Source organism: Amphiprion ocellaris, chromosome 13, assembly GCF_022539595.1.
Source record: "Amphiprion ocellaris isolate individual 3 ecotype Okinawa chromosome 13, ASM2253959v1, whole genome shotgun sequence".
NCBI classification, from domain to species: domain Eukaryota; kingdom Metazoa; phylum Chordata; class Actinopteri; family Pomacentridae; genus Amphiprion; species Amphiprion ocellaris.
The window spans coordinates 13,655,258-13,676,803 of record NC_072778.1 but is presented as its reverse complement, the minus strand read 5'-3'; the positions used below and the strand labels follow the sequence as shown (position 1 = coordinate 13,676,803).

The 21,546-nt window shown below is 39.9% G+C and overlaps 2 protein-coding genes across 2 annotated transcripts; one reads left to right on the top strand and one right to left on the bottom strand.

The window, feature by feature from the left end:
* The first annotated feature begins 13,729 nt into the window (after window positions 1–13,729).
* On the top strand, window positions 13,730–17,393 carry c1galt1c1 (C1GALT1-specific chaperone 1). Its single transcript, XM_023272668.3, has 2 exons — window positions 13,730–13,888; window positions 15,670–17,393. Exon 2 carries the CDS (start codon window positions 15,684–15,686, stop codon window positions 16,635–16,637), a length of 954 nt encoding a protein of 317 aa, XP_023128436.1. The 5' UTR covers window positions 13,730–13,888; window positions 15,670–15,683; the 3' UTR covers window positions 16,638–17,393.
* Window positions 17,394–18,077: 684 nt separating this feature from the next.
* Window positions 18,078–20,250, bottom strand: mcts1 (MCTS1 re-initiation and release factor). Its single transcript, XM_023272669.3, has 6 exons — window positions 20,063–20,250; window positions 19,312–19,464; window positions 18,869–18,966; window positions 18,649–18,782; window positions 18,414–18,481; window positions 18,078–18,336 (listed from the first exon to the last, which is right to left on the bottom strand). Exons 1-6 carry the CDS (start codon window positions 20,071–20,073, stop codon window positions 18,255–18,257), a joined length of 546 nt encoding a protein of 181 aa, XP_023128437.1. The 5' UTR covers window positions 20,074–20,250; the 3' UTR covers window positions 18,078–18,254.
* Window positions 20,251–21,546: the final 1,296 nt, after the last annotated feature.

Here is a 21,546-nt window from a genome sequence, read left to right as displayed (position 1 = left end):
ACAGCCAGACAATGGGGTAGAAATAAGAATGAGAACAACTAATATAGCACAGGGTTATGAGCAGGAATCGAACCAGGGCCTCAGCATTGAGGACCAACTACATGCGTCAGTGGCTTAACCCGCAGCGCTATATGATCACACATGTTGGCTGTCAGCAAAGGTGTATCAATCCAATAGAAAGTCTAGGGGTAGGGTTCGGGTTACAGAGGAAGGTCCTGACAGTAGCAATGTACCAAAAACATGGATATAAAATTATACATTTTTTCATAATTTAATATTAAGTCACACTAGCCAAAAAATTCTTAGAATAAAGTTGGGGTTTTTCCTTCAGCCGTTGTGGTTGCACTGTACCTTTAGGTTATCTAGATCTACAACGGCTGAAGGAAAAACCACGGATTAATTTCTCAGAATATTCGGCTGCTTAGTATTAACATTAAAAATATTTATGTGTAATATTAATTGCCCTATTTTTTTCATTACAACTGTAAGGACCTTCCTCTCCAACCCTAACCCTACCCCTAGACTTTCTATTGGATTAATACACGTTTTCAAGACCAGAACATGTGTGGTCATGTAGCTCTACGGGTTACGCCTGTGATGTTCAGGACTCATTCTTGTATTTTACACTCTCTGATGTTTTCTTTTCTTCATGTCTAGTGTGTGAATCATTTCTGGTTTGTCTCTTCAGTGTCTCATGTGGCCCTGCAGCTTCTCCTCCTCCACCTCCTCCTGAAGCCTTCATCTTCTTCATCATCAGCTGCTCAGTGACTCTGTTGGACGTCTCACCGTGTGGCAGCAGCTCAGGTCAGTGGTGAAGATCCTCTTTATCAGCTCCACACCCACAGACGTAGTGAACGCAGCGTCTGTTGTTGTGCTAATAAGAAGCTGCATCTGAGCAGCAGCAGCTCTGTTCACTCCAGCCTCAGTCACACATGGAGTCAGAGCAACACTCTGTCAGAGCTGATTCCTCAATGTTAGATCTGATTAATCTCTCTCTAGTAACAGGTTATGTACCACAGGCTTTTAAGGTTGCTGTAATCAAACCTTTACTTAAAAAGCCCACTCTAGATCCAGATGTTTTAGCCAACTATAGACCAGTTTCCAACCTCCCATTTCTCTCCAAAATTCTGGAAAGAACAGTTGCAAATCAATTATGTGAACATTTACAAAGGAATAGCTTGTTTGAAGAGTTTCAGTCAGGCTTCAGAGTGCATCATAGCACAGAAACAGCTCTGGTGAAAGTTACTAATGACCTTCTCATAGCGTCAGATAATGGACTGGTCTCTATACTTATTTTATTGGACCTTAGTGCAGCATTCGATACAATCGACCACAAACTTTTATTACAGCGACTAGAACATTCTATTGGCATTAAAGGGACAGCACTGGACTGGTTTAAATCCTACTTATCAGACAGGTTCCAGTTTGTGCATGTCAACAATGACTCTTCTGAGCATACTAGGGTTAATCATGGAGTTCCTCAGGGTTCTGTCTTAGGACCAATACTGTTCACATTATACATGCTTCCCTTAGGCAACATTATTAGGAAGCACTGTATTAATTTCCATTGTTATGCTGACGACACTCAATTGTATTTATCTATGAAGCCAAATGAAACTAATCAGCTAGCTAGACTGCAAGATTGTCTTAAGGACATAAAGACCTGGATGACCTATAATTTCTTACTACTAAATTCAGACAAGACTGAAGTCATTGTATTTGGCCCCAAACATCTTAGAGAATTGCTTTCAAAGCATATAGCTACTCTGGATGGCATTACATTGGCCTCCAGTACTACTGTGAGGAACCTCGGTGTTATCTTTGACCAGGACATGTCCTTTAACTCGCACATAAAACAAATCTGTAGGACTTCCTTTTTCCACCTGAGAAATATTGTGAAAATCAGGAACATCCTGTCTCAGAGTGATGCAGAAAAACTAGTCCATGCATTTGTTACTTCTAGGCTTGACTACTGTAATTCCTTATTATCAGGTTGTCCCAATAGCTCTCTGAAACATCTACAGCTGATCCAAAATGCTGCAGCCAGAGTACTGACGGGAGTTAGCAAGAGAGATCATATTTCTCCTATATTGGATTCTCTTCATTGGCTTCCTGTTAAATCTAGAATAGAATTCAAAATCCTTCTTCTGACATATAAAGCTCTTAACAACCAATCTCCATCATATCTTAAAGACCTGTACCATAGTACCATATTATCCTAGCAGAACTCTTCGCTCTCAGACTGCAGGCTTACTTGTTGTTCCTAGAATCTCTAAAAGTAGAATGGGAGGCAGAGCCTTCAGTTATCAGGCGCCTCTCTTGTGGAACCAGCTCCCAGTTTGGGTTCGGGAGGCGGACACCCTCTCTATTTTTAAGACCAGGCTTAAAACCTTCCTTTTCGACAAAGCTTATAGTTAGGGCTGACTGGGGGACCCTGACGGGGTATGCTTGTGTTTTCATTTGCACAACTGACTTCCCCTCTTGACGTCCCTTAGTTCATGCCCTAGTTATGCTGCTATAGGCTTAGACTGCTGGGGAACCTCTCTTGATGCACTGAGCCCTTCTCTAACTACATATGTATTTTACTACATATACCATTATTGCATTAACATTTCACTCTGTTTCTTTCTGTGTCCTTTCTCCGAGTGTCCCTGGTTCCCAGAGCTGGATGCTGGATTGCTTCAGAAGTGTGGCTGTGTTTTATGGTCCTTGTGTCCCACCCCCCCACCTCTCTATCTCTACCCCTCTATCTCTACCTCTACCCCTCTATCTCTACCTTTCTACCTCTTCTGTCCCTCTCAACCCGCCCGGCCAGCAGGCAGATGGTTCCCCCCACATTAGAGCCGGGTTCTGCTCGAGGTTTTTTTCCCTGTTAAAAGGGTGTTTTCCTTGCCACTGTCGCCTTTTGGCTTGCTCTGGGGGTCAGGCATATGGGTTCTGTAAAGCGTCTCGAGACAATTTGACTGTAATTGCGCTATATAAATAAAATTGAATTGAAAATTGAATTGAACTGAGAGCTCTCAGCAGGTTTTCTACCCATTTAAGAAACAGGACAAACCGAACAAGCTGTTGTATCGATTTGTCCACGATTTCCTCTCATGTGTCCATTTTAAGGAGTTTGCAGTCAACCAAGGCCGACTCAGAATCACTCCCACCGGGAAGATCTGTGAAGGAAGGTCCACCCGGCTGGTCCAGAAGCTCCGGTCCAGCAGAGCAGCGTCAGGATGGAGACGTAACTGGGTGAGTTAACTAGAGAGGCGACACATTCACATAGAAAATCCAACAATTCCTTCTGTTTTTACAGTTTGTGACTCTGGTAAATGGTGATTTTTCAAAGCTGGTGGGTTTTGGGCTTCACAGATTGAACCTAAATGCTTTTCTTAAACAAACTGCTGAGCTGCTGCACAGTGAAATGTTTGAGTGGAGCTCAGGATGAAAGCATCAGAGCTGTTTTTACATGTTTTTTATGTTCAGCTAATATCATTTCCTCTGGACAATGTTTGTGGTGTTAGAAGTGGACGTTTGTAGGGAGTTTTCAGTTGTAATACTTAAATGCATAAATATTTGCAGTGGTGGTTTCACTGCAAGCATCTACTGATGTCACCAGTGAAGTAAATAAAAACAGCATTTGTTGAACTTTACGCCTCTCAGTGTCTGCAGTTAGTTTAGCTGAATCAATGCAAAGATATTTCTATTTTTCTACATGACAGGAATGTCAGTGAAATCCAAATGCTAAGAATAAACAAGTGATCTGCCTGGTCACAGATCCCACTTTAATCCAAAATAAAGATTTTGCAAGGAAATGAACTTGAAATATGAGCCACCAGTAAAAGTTGTGATCAGACAGAAGGGCCTGTATTTTATCTTTGGAGAAGTTTAACATGTAAGTTTGTGCAGCTGATCAGTGGTGAGGCCTGTGGATGACTGGAGATGTGTGTGGACACTTAGACGAAGCAGCAAATGTGTTGAAAATGAGTTGTCTTCTCAGTCTTGAAGATGTTTTGTCAGAGCTAAGAAAGAAGTAAGAGATCCTGCAGGTGATTGTTGAGTGGTGTTGAGGAATTTGAATGTAGAGGAATAGCAAAGAGATTTTGAAGATATTTAAGCCATAAGTTGTATTTTATTTGTTTGCTGTTCTCTCCCATTTGTAGTGAAGAGAAGTGATTTGACATGAAGAATGTGATTTGTGTGGCTTTGAAATTGTGTTAAAATGTAAAAATGAGTGATGAGGAGAAGAGTGTGACTTTTTAGTATTGTGTTTTTTAGCGTGTTCTTTAAAAGTTGTAGGTAGATTATCTTCTTTTTTTGATTTTGTGGATTGTTTTTTTTTCTTTCAGTGTTGATGTCATCGCCTTGACGAATAGAAGAAAAACCTGGAGAGTGCAGGTTTGATCCCCCACCCTGCTCAAGCTTTTTTTTTACATTTGGGCAAAATTTGCAAAAAAATCTTCGTGCCTTCGTGCCTTCGTGCCTTCGTGCCTTCGTGCCTTCGTGCCTTCGTGCCTTCGTGCCTTCGTGCCTTCGTGCCTTCGTGCCTTCGTGCCTTCGTGCCTTCGTGCCTTCGTGCCTTCGTGCCTTCGTGCCTTCGTGCCTTCGTGCCTTCGTGCCTTCGTGCCTTCGTGCCTTCGTGCCTTCGTGCCTTCGTGCCTTCGTGCCTTCGTGCCTTCGTGCCTTCGTGCCTTCGTGCCTTCGTGCCTTCGTGCCTTCGTGCCTTCGTGCCTTCGTGCCTTCGTGCCTTCGTGCCTTCGTGCCTTCGTGCCTTCGTGCCTTCGTGCCTTGCTTATGGGTAAATCTCCTGGTTTTACTTTTTTCCAGGATCCTTGAACTCCAGTCCAGTCCAGTCCAGTGACACTCCACACCACAGACCACAACCTTCAGAGATTCGAACCGTGACCGTCCACATGACAGACACACACCCTCTGTGTAAGCTATCTGTCACACAAGGTCCCTGGTGGAGTATGTTGTAATGATGGTTGCAAGAGGTTGTCATGCAGCCAAAGTGTAAAAAGAGCCTTGAGCTGGATTCGAACCAAGGACCTCCTGGATGAGAGGCAGATAACTTACCACTGCACTATTCTTCCTACTGGGTGTAGCTGTTAGTTTTCGTAAATGATGGTACACAAAAGTATTAAGGAAGTGAAGATAATAAAGGTACTAAGGTACCGGGGAGGCAAAAAACTTACCTCTACACCACCTGTCCTACAAGATGTTGCTCTAACTTTGCTTAAATGATGCTATCAATTAGTACTGGCGCAACCAAACGACAAATAAAAGGTGTGAGTGGAGATCTGAATCATGTGAGATTTGTTTCTGAGACTGAATACACCCGATCTCATCTGATCTGCAAAGCTAAGCAGGGTTGGGCCTGGTTAGTATTTGGATGGGAGACTACCTGGGAATACCAGGTGCTGTAAGCTTTTTACTTCTCCTCACACCCTGAACAACACACTGCTAGCGACAGCTATCAACTAAAACCTCTTGGTTTCTTTATTATACACTCTATGAGGTGGATAAGCTGCAGCTCATGCTGATTTATTGCTGCTTCTGGTTGGAGCCAAAGAACAAAGGCTTCACCTGTTGGAGCAGCTGATGTCCTGCAGCCTCTTCACCACAGAAAGCCTCTGACAGCTTCAATTCTTTACACTCTGACTGCAAGACACCAATCACATAGGAACATTTACATGTATGGAACAAAGAGCTGAGCTGACACTCAACATATGTTTGAGCATTTATTGATAAAGACATTCAAACATGTCTAGAGATAGAACACCAACGCACGGTGTAAGAAAGGTCAGAACAGACTTCACCTGCTCAGGAAACTGAGGTCCTTCGGGGTGCAGGGAGCAATTCTGAGGACCTTTTATGGTTGTGTGGTGGTATCAGCCATCCTGTATGGACTGGTCTGCTGGAGCAGCAGCATCAGGGCTGCAGACAGGAAGAGACTAAAGAAACTGGTTAAGAAAGCAAGCTCTGTCCTGGGCTGGTGGTAGACAGGAGGATGATGACAAAGCTGTTGTCTATCATGGAGGACATCTCCCACCCCCTGCAGGAAACAGGACCATCACCGGCAGCTCCTTCAGGGACAGACTGCTTCACCCACGATGTTTGAAGGAGGTCCTTCCTTCCTGCAGCAGTCAGACTGTGTTCAATCAAGCCTGCTCCCAGTAGTTCAGATCACCCATGAAGTAACTGCAATAAAATGTAAATAAGTCAATATGTGCAATTTCACAGGGTTTTTTTTTTTTTTACAAGCATTTCTATTTCTTCTCTAAGGAGAAAGCATCTATTTATATCTGTGCACTGAGTGCTGCTTTTTTTTTTTTTTTAAACTTTTTTTCCTATCTGCTACTGCCACACTGAAAATTTCCCCACTGCAGGATCTACCTATCCATCCATCTATCTATGGTCCATCTACCTCCCTACCTATCTATCCATCCATCCATCCATCCATCCATCCATCCATCCATCCATCCATCCATCCATCTCTCTCACAGGTGTGGGGGTTGATTCACCTGTTCTCAATCACCTTAATCCACGAAGGCCCGGTTCTTCATTCTTCCGCTCTCTGCCAGACCACAGACTTTGAAACCAGAACCTTTCTCCTACAATTAGTCTGGTTTCCCCTTTTTGTTTTCACCTTGGTTTAGTTATCCTTTCTGTGTTGGTTTTAGTTTCATTCGTTAAATAAACTCCTTGTAATCTTTGACCTGTGTCTGCAGATGTCCTGTGACACCAATGATCCCATCTGATATTTAGCATGTTTTCAATTATTGGTCCCATTTCTTTAAAAAAAAAAAAAAAAAAAAAAAAAAAAGCCCCCTGAAATCTGATCAGATAAATGAATGTGAAACTACTTTGGGTCTGCTGCAGCTGCCTCCCTCTGATCTTGTTCCTGCCCACAGCACAATCTGATCAGTGAAACACTGAAGGACAACTTCAGCATGTAAAACATAAATAAGCAAAGGCTGCAACTCATGATTATTTTAATTTTAACTTAACTTTATGTGCTGTTCAAAAACTTTATTTTTCCTGCAAATGTGTAGTGATTCCAAATCTTGGTTATTGATCTCCTTGATTACAAAAAAAATCTGTATCGACCCGGAAAAAAAACAAACATGTCAGGCACCCTATGATGTTAACTGTTTGCCTGAATGTTTTTGTTTAAAATCCTCAGTAATAACCTTTGACTGGTTGCTCTTAACCCTGTAAAACTCACTGCTGCAAAAATACAACATCAGCTTATTTTTTAATTACTATTTTCTATTATATATATCTGAAATAAACCCTAATCTGTGGGTCTGACAGCAGCGTGAGGTCAAAGAAGCTGCCATCAGCTGCTGCACTTCTGTCCGTCCAGCAGATGGAGCCATGGAGCTGCAGTGAAGTGAAGAGCAGCACAAGGCAACCACCACTTCCATCCACTGACGCATTCAATTTGACTGACGCTAATGTTTTATTGACTTCCAACCACTAAACCAATATGATCACTGATGCACTGAGCTGAAGAAGTAATGTTACATTTCAAACATAACTGGGGAAATAACCGAAACTTCTTCCTTAGGAAAGGAGAAAGTATAAGAGTATAAAGGCAGTGTAAGAATAAACAAGAAAAAAACGGTGCAAAAATTGCCCATAGCATTATATACAGATGACTTTATTCTTAAAAAAAAAAAAAAAACAACAAACATGTAGAAGACTATATACAGAGGATCAGGTTTCAGGTATAGATAGATCGACAGATGAATCCTTACTGTGAAAATATTTAAAGACATTGAACATTGTGCAATATAAGGTCAGTCAGCAGCCTCAGTTCATGCACCAAGAAAACTTTTATGCATTTTTTAAAAATAAATTTTCTCCATTTACAAGGCAGGGAGATAACCGAAACTTCTTCCTTAATAGTTCCTGTTTAGTTTGTATGCTGTGGTGTCAGGATTACTACACGTGGAAATGAATATCAAATTAAAATCATTTCCATATCTTGACAAGTTGTTGCGATCAAAAAGTAAACTAAAGCTGCAAGCAGCGTTGGACGGGTCCTCGCATCCTTGCTGGTCGGCGAATCCACGCACATCCACCAGGTGGCGCTGCGACCGAGAGTGCATGTCGGCCTATGGATGTGATGAGGGCTGGACTCTGATCACACGTGCAAAATTTCAGGCAGATTGGAGCATATTCAGGCTACTTCTAGAGCTTTTCCTGTCCATCCACCAGGTGGCGCTGCGACCGAGAGTGTATATTGGCCTATGGATGTGATCAGGGTCAGACTCTGATCACACGTAAAATTTCAGGCAGATCGGACCATGTCCAGGCTAGTTATAGAGCATTTCCTTCCAACCACCAGGTGGCGCTGCGACCGAGAGTTTATGTCGGCCTATGGATGTGATCAGGACTGGACTCTGATCACACCTGTAAAGTTTGAGGCAGCTTGGAGCATGTTTAGGGCAGTTACACAGCAGTTGATGTTTCATGGCGAAGCACCAAAATTCACGAGGCCGCCATGGCCACGCCCTCAGACTTAAGGTGAGCATTTTGATAACTTTTGATCACCCACGCCTGGACTACATCCTGGCCGAATTTCAGCTCTCTCGGTGTTACCCTATGTGAGTTTATAGCTTTTGAAAATGTACAAAAATGACCCAAAATCGTCAAAACGTATGACATATAATTCAAAATGGCCGACTTCCTGTTGGGTTTTGGGCATGGCTGTCAATTACATTTTGGTGTGTCTTGACGAGTTACATATGCCTACCAAGTTTCATAATTCTAAGTGACACGTACTGGCCGTAGTAAATGTTTGAAATTTTCCAGGTGGTGCTATGGAGCCATTTTGCCAAACACATGTGCAGTTTCCCTAAAATCTGAAATGGGTTGCCGGTCCAGATATGTGTGGTAATTTTGGAGAGCATTTGAGCATTTTTAACCTGTCAAAAAGTACTTTGTTTATTCCGGCAACGATACGTTGCCACGGCAACAGCGTTTTATGAATCGTCAAAATCTTCACACTGTGCCATCGTCAATGTGTGGTCACTCACCTGACCAATTTTCAGAATCATATGACAAAGTATCAGGCAATGGCACGTGCAAATGTAATGACAATTTCTTCCTGTTGCCAATAGATGGCGCTATGAGTATTTCTAAATTTATGAATGTGGATGTGTTCAGAACCGGACTGGTGTCCATCACATCAAGTTTGGTCCGGATTGGATCATTTCCAGCTGAGATATTAATAATTCAATTTTTATGGCGAGAAATCGAAATTCGCCGCAATGCCACAGACACGCCCCTTGACGACGAGTCACCATTTTCTTTGGGAATCATCATCAATGTGTTCAGGCTTATGTCACCACATTTGAGGTGAATCTGATCAACGTGCTAAGAATAGTACATCAAAGTGTGAAAAATGTCAATTTCCTGCTACCACAAGGTGGCGCTATGACTGTGAATGTATATAACCACATGGATATTGTCAGGGCTGGACATTGATCACACATGTCAAATTTCAGGAAGATTGGACCATGTACAGCTGAGTTAGACACCACTTCCTGTTTCATGGCGAAGGATCCATTTTTTTGGGAGTCGCCATGGCCACGCCCTTTGAAATGAAATTAACATTTTGATAATTTTTCATCAGGTCGCGTGTTTGCATATATTGGCCAAATTTGACGTCTGTCGGACTTATACCCGATGAGTTATTAATTTTGAAAAATTTACAGCTAATTCAAGATGGCCGACTTCCTGTTGGTGTTAGGGCGTGGTCATGATTGACTTTTTTGGGTTTCCTGATGTGCTGAATATGCATACAAAATTTTGTAGCTGTACATGAAACATCGTGCAAGTTGGCCTAATGACCAAATTTTCAATTTTCCAGGGGGCGCTATGGAGCCATTTTGCCACACACATGCGCAACTCCCATAAAATATCAAATTTTTCGCGAGGCCTGATGAGCATGCCACGTTTGATGCGTTTTGGGGTATGATAAGGCCGCCAAAAAGGCAATTCAAAAGTCCGGAAAAGAATAATAATAATAATAATAATAATAATAATAATAATAATAAATAATTCCTTGCATTCCAATAGGGTCTTCGCACCATTCGGTGCTCGGACCCTAACTAAACCAATACAGAAAGGGGAAAACAAACCAGGAGATAAACTAGACCAAATCTAAGACTAGAATCAACTACAAACTAGACTTACAAAAAACACACAGCTCAACTACAAAAATCAAACGGATAAACTAAACCAGACAACAAAACAACATACTTAAAAAACCAGGGGAAAGAGAACTAAGGGGGCAAAGCAGGCAGGCTCAGGGAATCCAGAAGTTAGGGTTGAGGGGGACAAAACTGGCAGACAGAAGGCTGGGGGATATCCATGAACAGGTTGGAGCAAAACAGAGTCCAAGTGGAGAAAAAACAAGATGGGGAGAAGCAGGAGAGTCCAAGGGGCTGAAGCAGACGAGGGGTTCACAGGGCTTGGTATGGAGAACTAAATCCAAAGGGGGGAAACAGAGTCTGTGACAGAATGTGAGTCGATGATCCAGCAGGGACTGAATGAAAGGACAGAGCTTAAATAGGTGGAGGTGAGGTGGAGAACAGGTGAATGGAGTGAACTGATTACTGCAGCTAAAACTCATTGTGGTAATCAGCAGGTAGCAGAATGCAGGCAGGTGAAACAGGGAGAGCAGGAGGGCAAGAGACAGGAAGAGAGAGAGACATGAGGGAGAGGTGACAGACAGACAGAGGGAGCCAGAGAGACAGGTCAAAACAGAAACAGATCAGGACCCAAGGGAGAAAGAAGGAAAAAGAGGAAGAAGGGGAGAAAAAGAACAGGAGCTGGAGCAGGATCATAACAAAAGCACTGTCATTTTTAATTAAAATGCAAACATTTATTCTGAAAATTAATAGCTGTCAAATAATAAACAGGAGTAAACACTGTATTATTTCTGATGTAGACCTGGAACTGAATGGTAAATGCAAATAAAATGAAGCCATAAGGCCAACTGAAATGTATTAGAGTAGAAGTGTTTGGTAGCATTGAATAGATATATTGCTGTGCAAGTAATTCTACTTGAATAAATATATTTAATTTGTTGCACTCAACCAAAACATATTTTGCATTTTCAAGTAAATGTCGTCAAACGTCATAGTATTTCGTCAAACAGACCAGCATCTATCAGTTGTTTTCTGACTTGTCAACAGATGAAGCACAAAATCAAAGAGAGACCGCAGTACACTGAAAAATGATTTTCCATTCAATCATTTGTCCTGTCACTCTTGAACCCTACAGGTCATTTCATGTGTATTTCTCCGTAAGTATCAGCCCTGTAATTAAATCTAGTTTTGTTAGTGGCATGAAGATAACATTCATAACAACGTGTCATTTACTAGGTTGGAACAAATGTTGGTAAATGATTTCATTGTGTTTTCTGTCTTTTGAAACCAAACGCTGTGATCTGATATGGTGTTTTATCTGTTTGTCCTATGAATTATTCAAGTACAGCTCAACTTTTCCTTAGATGCACGTTCAACGTATCGTGTGACGTATCATCTCTTGTTTCTTCAACACGTAGCATAAGTTAGAGAACACAGCAGGAACAACAGATATACAGCAGGGTAGCAAAATCTTATTAGAACAGGAGAAAAAAAGAAAATTTAAAGCTGAAATGATGAGATGAAAACTAAATTAGCCTATTGTCTAATCACCTAATTATTCAGGTCATTTTGAAGAAATGTTGCTTAATACAACATAGCTCTGCAAAATATTTGATGGACATAACCCTGAAATAATTTAAATATTAATAAAGTTGGAAGATTATAGTCATTTTTACTGTAATTTTGTAAACAAAAATACACAGATATGTCAAACCAATGCATTGTGGAGTGCACATAAAAAAAGGAGAGTTATTAAACCCCAAAATTATGGTAAATAAAGTCTGCAATTTTCACAGTCTTTATCGTTATAGGAAGACAATCGCAAAAAATCCATAAAATTTTAAAGATTGTTCATTTACAATTGTCAGGATATGTCTACTTACAATATACAGTGTTTATAAATAAGTATTCATTCCCCTTAGAAATTCCTCTTTTATTGCTTTTCAACATTGAAACATTGTCCATTTAATTAATTTTCTGAATTTACAGAAAGGCATTCTTTTGAGTCAAAAGTTAAAACTGATTTCTAAGAAGCGCCGTAATTGATTTAAAAATATAAAATGAGTGATTGTATAAGTATTCGCTCTCTGTCAAATCAGCATTTAGTAGATGCACCTTGGGTTGCAATTACAGCATTGAGCCTGAGTGAATGTACTTAATCAGTATTGTACATCTTAATGCTACAGTTTTAAGCCAATCTTCTGTGCTAAACTGTCAGGTGGCACAGGGATTGTGAATGAGCAGCCCTTTTGAAGTTCAGCCACAAATCCTCAACTAGACTCAAGTCTGGGCTCTGACTCGGCTGCACCAAAACATTCACCTTGTTTTCTTTAAAATATTTTCTACATTTATTTAAACCCTCTACCTTTGCAAGCTTTCTGTAGCCTGCTGCTGAGAAACAGCCGAACATTATGATGCTGCCACCACCATGCTTCACGGTGGGGATGATGTATTTGTGATGATGGGAAGAGTCCGATGCCCAAAAAATTAAATTTTGGTCTCATTCGACCTAAGAACCTTCCACATTTCTTCTGGCGAACTCTAGTTGAGATTTAATATGAGGTTTTTTTCAACAGTGGCTCTCTCCCATCTCAGTTGCTGAAGCTTGTAGCCTGTAGTTTTCCTAAGAAGCTTATTGGGAGGGTAAATGTCATTTCAAGTTTTTAAACCTGACTTGGCTGAATAGAGCTTAGAGCAAACAGCAGCATCAAACAAAAGGGGTCTGCCAGAGGATCCAATCCTGCTCTAAACTCCCTCGACCTTTTTCCTTTACATCATCCCCACTATGAAGCATGGTGGTGGCAGCATCATGGTGTTTGGATGTTTCTCAGCAGTAGGCTCTGGAAAGCTTGTGAATTTAGAAGGTAAAGTAAAGGTAGGAAGTAGTTAAAAGACAACAGGGTGAATGTTTTGGTGCAGTCGAGTCAGAGCCCAGACTTCAGTCCAGTTGAGGATTTGTGGCTGAACTTCAAAATGGCTGCTCATTCACGATGTCTGTGCCACCTGACAGTTTTGCACAGCTGATTGGAGTAAAATTGAAGCGTCCAGATGTACAATACTGATTGAGGATGACTTTGCAAAGTGTAAAAAATTACAGAGAAGGCATTAACTGCAATTTTTCAATAAAAGCAATTGCTCTTTTAAATTTGTCCTTTGCCACTGTAGATTCACTGTAATTTGTAAGTTGTAACGCACATGTATAAATGAAGCATAATATTGTCAAAATTACATTTATTTTTTCAAAGAAATTTCAGATTGTTCATAATGTCTCTATGAAATGTGAACATTTTCAGAATGTACTTTTTTGCACTAAAACAAAGGTTAAAATGTTGGAGTTGTCATTGTTTATAATGACAATAAAGAATATTCTATTATGCTACGATTTTACTTCAGATCAAATTGTATGTGGACCCTGAACTAAAATGAGTTTGACACACCTGGTTTGGAGGTTCTTCACCAGATAAGCAGCCTGGGTAACGCTCTACTAAGACCAGAGGGGGGCAGCAGAGCCTTTGGGCAGTACCGTGACACTGCGGCTGCTGTCTGCATTTACACCGTCGAAGAAGAGTCAGAAGTAGACGGAGAAGAAAAACAGTCCGTAGAAGAAGAAGCATGCCTATGCCTGGTTGTTAGTTTACTATCCTGCTGACGCTGGTAACCAACCAGGAAAAGTGGGACCTGAAAGACTGGCAAAGCGGTAGTATCAGCCGACACGGCAGCATTAACATAGCTAGGTACAGTAAATACTCTTTATTTGATTTATTTATGTTGCTAACAAGAGCCCAGAGTTCGCCGCGGAGTGTAACATTACGAAGCTAACAGTTAGCTAACAGCTGGTTGTTACAGCGACTTCGCCTCTAACTGCCCGGAACCATGTTATCAAGTTACCGGATCTGAATACTGCTGATTAAAATATCGACACAAAACGCCTCAGAGCGACTCATATCTATCATGTTTCATTAACGCACAATGCTTGTCTCGACAAATATTACACTAAGAAGTCTTATTCCATGTATTTATCCTTAGAAACCAACAACAGTGAAGTGGAAGAAATGTAAAACATTAAGTGAAGCTTTCATTTTGTGTTTATGGAAAGTTATATTTATTTTAGAATATGGAATTAACGATCATTATTGATTGTACATTTTTTTTGATCAGACAGAAAGTGTTTTGTCCAGAAAAATAATACCACTAATCGTCAACTATTTGGACGATGGATTAATCCGTTTAGTCATTTCACTTTTCCCACAAAAAAAGAAGAAATGTGAATATTTTTGACATCTAATTAGTCTTCAATGTTAGTACACTCAATGACTGTTAAGCACCGATGTTTACTGAGGTATAAAAAAAATAATTCTGGACTGCATTTATAATGGCCCTTTTTCATTAATTTTGTAATCTTGTGGTTGTAGAAATGAATCTTGACAGCCCTAATTTGCAGGTCAGTTTCATAAAGGTGAAACCTGATGATCTACTGTCTCTTTCAGATTGCTCTGCTGGTTCAACAAGACAAGCAACTTGAACCTGGGTTAATTATACTGTGTCACCAGTACACTTTTGACTGTACAGTACCAGTCAAAAGCTTGGACACACCTTCTCATTCAGTGGTTTTTATTTAATTATATTGGTACGTTGTAGATTAATACTGAAGACATCAAAACTATAAAATAATACATATGTAATTATGTTGTAAACAAAAAAGTGTGAATGTTCAGTGTTAATCTGCAATGTACAAAATACTACAAATAAATTAAAAGCATTGAATGAGAAGGTGTGTCCAAGCTTTTGACTGGTAGTGTAGTACAAAGGATAATAATGGTGACAGAATGTATTTGTATAGCATCATTAGTAGGTGCAAAAGGTCTTTTTTTTTTTTTTTTTTAATTTACATCAAATCATGAATACATGTTACACATACCAAACCACATTTACATTTAAATGTACACATATACTCATAGAACCCAGAATATATGAAGTTGTGCTAACCTTTTGGTAAAAGTAGATTTTTTTATAATCAGGCCTAACATTTGTACCGAGATGATCATAGTTGTCTAAACACGAGGAAGTGGAAGCATATACAAAGGTCTCAATGTAAGCTGCTGTTTGCCTGTCGTATGTTAGTAAAATATCACCACAGTTTAAGTAATGCAACTAAAGATTGCTTTCCTCATTAAGTACCCTGCGGACAGTGAAATTCTTTAATAATAACCATCACAATATCTTGAAGCATTTTGAAATTGCTCTTTGCCTGACCAGCAGTACAAAACTCAATTTGCTATCACAAATGACAAAAAAGTGAAAAATCCCCACAGTTGATAAGCTTTAAACAGATGAGATTCATAAAGCTGAAACTATGTGGTAATTTTGCACAAAAAAGTGACATAACTCATGAATTGTGTCACTTCAATTAAGTTTTCTGAAATAAAATACTTAAGTGATATGTTTTCAGCTCTAAATACAAAAATCCTGAATAGCATATGTGGTTGTACAATCATTCTTCTTCTCTGTCTTCCAGTGTCTGTTGCCAACATGTTGTCTGACGGAGGCTCTTTCATGAAGGGGATGGTCATGGGAGGCCTCTTCTGCTTGGTGCTGTCGTTCCTGAGTAGTTTCAGTCCCAGCACTGAGTTCATGACAGAAGACCACCATCATCATCACGTCAAAGCTGCAAGTAAAGAGGAGCTGAATCACCTCTCTGACAGTCATACTCAGGAGTTGCTCGATCAAGTTCGAGTCTCTTGCATCATCATGGTCCAGCCCAGTGTCCTTGTTTACTGGGCTGCTGCTTTGGACACCTGGGCCAAACACTGTGACAAGGCCGTGTTTTACACCTCAGAGTCCTCTAAGGCACTTGAGGCAATAGATCTAAATGAGAAAGATGATTGGGCGAGGTTACGTAAAGCTCTGAAGCATGCTTATGATAATGCCGGGGATCTGCGTTGGTTCTTTGTGGCACGGCCCACCACGTTTGCTATCATTGAGAATCTCAAGTATCTTGTGCTCACAAAGGATCCGAGTGAACCCTTCTACCTGGGAAATGCTATGAAGTCAGGGGAGCTTGAGTATGTGGCATTGGCCAGCGGCATTGTCCTAAGCTATGAAGCCCTGAAAAGGCTGGTGAATGTGTTTGAGGATGAAGGAAAGTGTCCAGAAAGAGGACGTGCCCTGTGGAAGCTGAGTGAAGACAAGCAGCTGGCCGTGTGTCTCAAATATACAGGTGTGTTTGCAGAGAACGGAGAAGATATGCACGGAAAGGGCCTGTTCAACAGCAAGACTGTTCACAGCCTGATATCAGACAGCATGAAGGCAAACCCCACCAATGTAGTGGAGGGCTGCTGCTCTGACATGGCTGTCACATTCAACGGGATGTCACCGAGTCAGATGCAGGTTCTGATGTTTGGAGTTTACAGACTTCGTCCATACGGGCACGATTTTCATGACTTGATGACATTTTACCCTCCTGAAGGTTCAGATAATGATTAGAATGTCATTCCTTCGAGCTGGGTGTGTCCTCTTACATTCTTTTGCTTCTATGATGGCAAACTTAAATTTGGGGAGATGGTTTTCTTATGCCGTTTGTAAAAATGGATCCTGGGAGGGAACAACACTTTTATGTATATTTGTACTTTTTGCACTTGACACAATCAGCACCCCATTCTTTTGTGGTGTAAGTAAACAGAGCTGATGGGTGTGCCGCCCTTTGAATCCAGGTAGGGCTGGGAAATGGATTTGACTCATGACTTGACCAGATTTGCAGGATTTGGTAATTTATGTATTATGTATCTTAGATGTCTTTTTGTGGTCTTAAATCTGCATTGGAGGGAGATGCAAGTTTCTGCAATTATTTAACTGTTCCAAATGCACGGCCCTCTTTACCACATAAATAACTTTTAGTTTTGCCTGGAATAAATCACCTCTCTGATTTAAAGATTGTACTAGGGCACTAATTTTCAGTGTTGACCGAGCAATATCATGGTGCAGCTCTTTCTTGCCATGTTATGTTTGGTTATCTCCTTGTATGAAGAATTGGCCTTCACAGCTAAATAGACAAAACATATCTCACTGTTACAGGAGTTGTGTATTTATCATGTCACATAAAGACAATAAAGCAAGTCTTCAGCCTTCAGTGGAAGTATTACTGTTCCACTGACATTTTAAAAACATGAGGATCAAAGTGAACAGATGAAGTGACTTTTGGATAATGAAAGTAAATAAAAATTAATTACTGAATAAACTTAATGTGGGTCTGTGGTGGTGAATTATCCAACAGGGACACTGTGGATGCGACTGGTTTTTGAGAGGAGGAAATAATCGTACTGTTCAGAGGACAGCTTATGTTGAACAATTTTTATATAAAACTTTTCTATTGCTGACAGCATTTTATATCCAACTTTATTAGTAGCACTCGTGAGCCATGTGTTGTATCTGAAATTACTGCATGAAAAGACATAAATTCTAGTTCTCTCTGATGAACTGCTACACCACCCTCACTGATAAAAAGTTGGACAAAAATATCACCTCAGTTTAACGGTAGTTTTAAAAAAAAAAACTAAACACTGAATGTAGGATTTCCAGCTCAACTAGTGGATATGTGAACTAAATTGGTTACTAACTACAAGGAAATTCACTTGTTACGGTGATGGCAAACAAAGCCACAATGTATACAAGCACTGGAGCAGAGTAACAGGTTTAAAAGCAAGAAGGTGGCACAGCACTGGTCTCATTCATTATGCAAACATACATCAGTATTGTGGTTTTGAAAGGGAGAATAATGACCGAAACTAAACCCCACTCGACAGATCACAGCCTTGTAACCTGGTGCAGTCAGACCTGAAAATTTAATCCTACAATGCCGTCATGTCCATTTGATTTTGATCTGCCACAGGACTGAGATCCGATACAAATTATAAACGGAGAATATAATTTAAAGCAAGATCTTTCTTTTATTTGTGCATAATGATGGTTAAATCGAAGCGTCCAGCAGGTTACACAGCTAAGTCTGTACGTGTAAACAGTTGACTGGCAGCTCATGCCTCATTGTCAAGAGCTCCGCACATTTTCCGAAGGGATTGGGGTTGGGCGTTGCAGGCGTTGACGTCATCATTTATACGTCTTCATGTGCCACAATCCGTCATTCAGATAGTGAACATTCTCGATTCCGATTCCCTTGTTGACTTTCTCTCTGTTTGTAAAACACACAGATTAGATTCATCCTGTAGTAAAAGCAGCAACCGTTTGCTCAAGCAAAACAAGTCTTACATGCTTTCTGCAGACATCTTCATTACGCCAACACAAAGTGCGTGTTGTTTTCCCTCTGCCATTATGGCCTGTATCCACTTATTAAGGAAAAACGTGTAGGTAAGGTCGTTTAAAATGCATAACGAAGGTGACTTTTTACAACCCCAAAGTTTTTTTTATTACCCCAAAGGTTGTCAAAACTTTGAGTGGAGAAATCAAACAGCTCTGGTGTGCAGCGTTATTTACAAAAGGATACAACTACTGTGTCAGCCCCGGCCGGGTAAAGTTTAGCGCCTGGTGACGTCAGCCCAGGACACATGATGTTGGCTCCACTCAAGACAAATTTAATGGCCCCTTTGTCGACTTGCTGGTGTGGAAGAATGAAAGGATCTGTGACAAGGAAAAATATAATCTTTTCGTCATGAGGACATTCAAATACAACCGTTAACCATATAATGTTAGAATATCTCACACACATTTATGCAACAATCTGAGGGTTGGGTAGAATGGTCCTTCTCTTTGTCTGAAGAAAAGCAGTTCTCCATTCACTGTCAGGATTTCAATGTGTTCATGGCTGGAAGAAATAAGGAAATATTATAAACTGTAGGAGTGAATCTTTCTTTTAAGAAGACACTGCATTGTAGAGCTCAACTAACAATTAATTTCATTATTAACTGGATTATTTTGTCCATAGGTCAAATATATTCAGTTTACTGTCACAGAGGAGTAAAGAAACCAGAAACTATTTATGTTTAAGAAGCTGCAATCAGAGAATTTTAAAGTAATCTTTAAAAAAAAAAAAAAAAAACCTCAAACTATCATAATATCTACTACTGAATTGAATGCTGACAGCTAACTGGTTCATCATTGCAGCTCCACTGTATATAAAACACACTGATAACAAAAATGTCAGTCATACCATCTCACTATTTTGACAGGGTCCTTTTTTGGCATTATGTGATTGAGCCATGACTCAATGTCAGGAAACTGCTCCAACAGCTGATTTTTGATGCCTTTGATCACTGATGTTTTCAGCTGGATACAGTTAGACACATTTTCTTTCTCATCAAATCTGAAACACAGGACAAGAAACAGGTTTAGAGCTCTGGAAGAACCTACAAGGTTCTCAAACTATTTCTCAAAACATGGAATGCATTTTCACAATTACCAGAAAATATTATTTTTTTTAAATGGTGGCTGCTCGAGACAGTAACCAATCTTTCTCAATACTCTCCATTTTAAGCATTTCAAAACTCGCCACGGTGAAGTTAAATGTTCATCTTAGGGTGGTTTAAGTCTGCCTTTGTAATTCTACTTCGGTGAAGCACTGCTACATGTTCTTGAACATAATAATACCAGTTACCATGCTGACTTTACATTGTGTTGAATACAACGTCCATGGCAATGATACTGATGTGTACATTAACTTAAAAGAAACACAGAGAATGTCGTGTTTGTTTAATCTTGTGTCTATGTGACTATTTTAACTGCGTATGCCTACCTCTAATAATTATAACAAAGGGTATCTAAAGGTATGACTCATGTCTGCTTGTCTCATTTACTGAACATTAGCTTCCTACAAACTCGAAGACGGCACGGCTAATCAGTTAGCATTAGCCACCTAAGTGTGGCTAGCTAACGTTACAACACCGAAATTATCCGCAACGTACTTTTTAAACATCCTCGTTGGTCGCCGTTACCGCGTTCCTCAAGTGTGTCAAAACTCGTCCGAACTTGCAACGCCAGGTCGGTTTTGTTAAACAAGAAAAATCACAAAATACAATTCTTCAATCAAGTAACACTACAGCAATTCCACGCCTGTTTAGCAGTGGAGGGCCAGCTGTGTTACGGGGGCGCGTCATTTTACGACAGTTGTTTACGTTACACGGCAGGTCATATCATAAAAGGCGTTTCCACCCTGCTGTCACCTAGGTAACGTCTGTAACTAAAAAAAAAAAAATTAAAAAAATCGGACAGCGCTGCTTTTTTAAAAACACATTTAAACTAGAGATAAAAATTTGTACATGTATTCAAAAATAAACATAGCAACTGTTTGATAATGTCAAATTCGGTTTCCGTGGTGACAAAGCAGTTTTAAAAGCATGAAAACGCATTGTGACGCTATTACCATTACACATTAGTTTTACATTACGTATTACTGCGACATTTTAAATTCATTACAAAATGAATCTAAGCCATCAAGTATGATTTATTTTATTATTTTGTCACCTCATGAAACCCTTAGTAACTTGGATTCTTCCATAAACAGAGATGATGCTAATCAAGATGATAATAATTGAAAACATGGAAGCTACATTAAAAATGCTGTTCGTTCTACATATAAAGAAAACAAAAACAAAGCTCATTTTTATATTTTGTGCCATCTAAACCAGTAGTCCAAATATACTGGATTCTGTTTTTGTTAAAGCTGTCACAGTATTTCAGAATCAGCACAACATAGTTTTTAATCACATAGATAGAGCACAATTATACATCTTAAAGTATACTGTACAATGAAATGCTCAGTTATCATTTCTATACAATGTTTAATTGTTCTAAAACAATGAAATAAATTATATTACGTATGTCACAAAACAGAAAAAACACTGAAATATTTTACACAGCAAATTTAAGAAAAAGGCACAAAGAAAAACAGTTTAACATGTAAGGAGTAGATGCAAGTGTTGCATGAGAATCAAGAACTGTGAAAATATGGATTCTTTGGATTGTAAGAATGATGTGTCCTTGAAAGCTGAAAAAAAAACTGTCAACCCTGGATCTGTTTATCTGGGGTTTTAATCAAGTGTCCAAATTCTTGAAAATGATGTGATATGGTTGATTAAAAACATTAATATTTCACTGTTTGTAAAAGCCTGATTTATTTTTAAAATATTTTTGTTTGTTTATTTTTTGTTCTTTGGGTTTTTTTTGTTTGTTTGTTTGTTTTTGTCTCACGGAGTGTTGTATCACCGATGTTTGGGAAATTCTTATCCAAAAGTTAAATTATACTGACCATCATTGAATGGCAGTGAGGTTATCCCCTGAGTCAGTGGCGCCATCTTGTGGCCCCAACAGTCACAGCGCCGTTGCCATGACGCCATCTGCTGGTTAAAATTGCTACCGCAGCTTTAGTCGGTGAGGAAAAAAAGAAAAC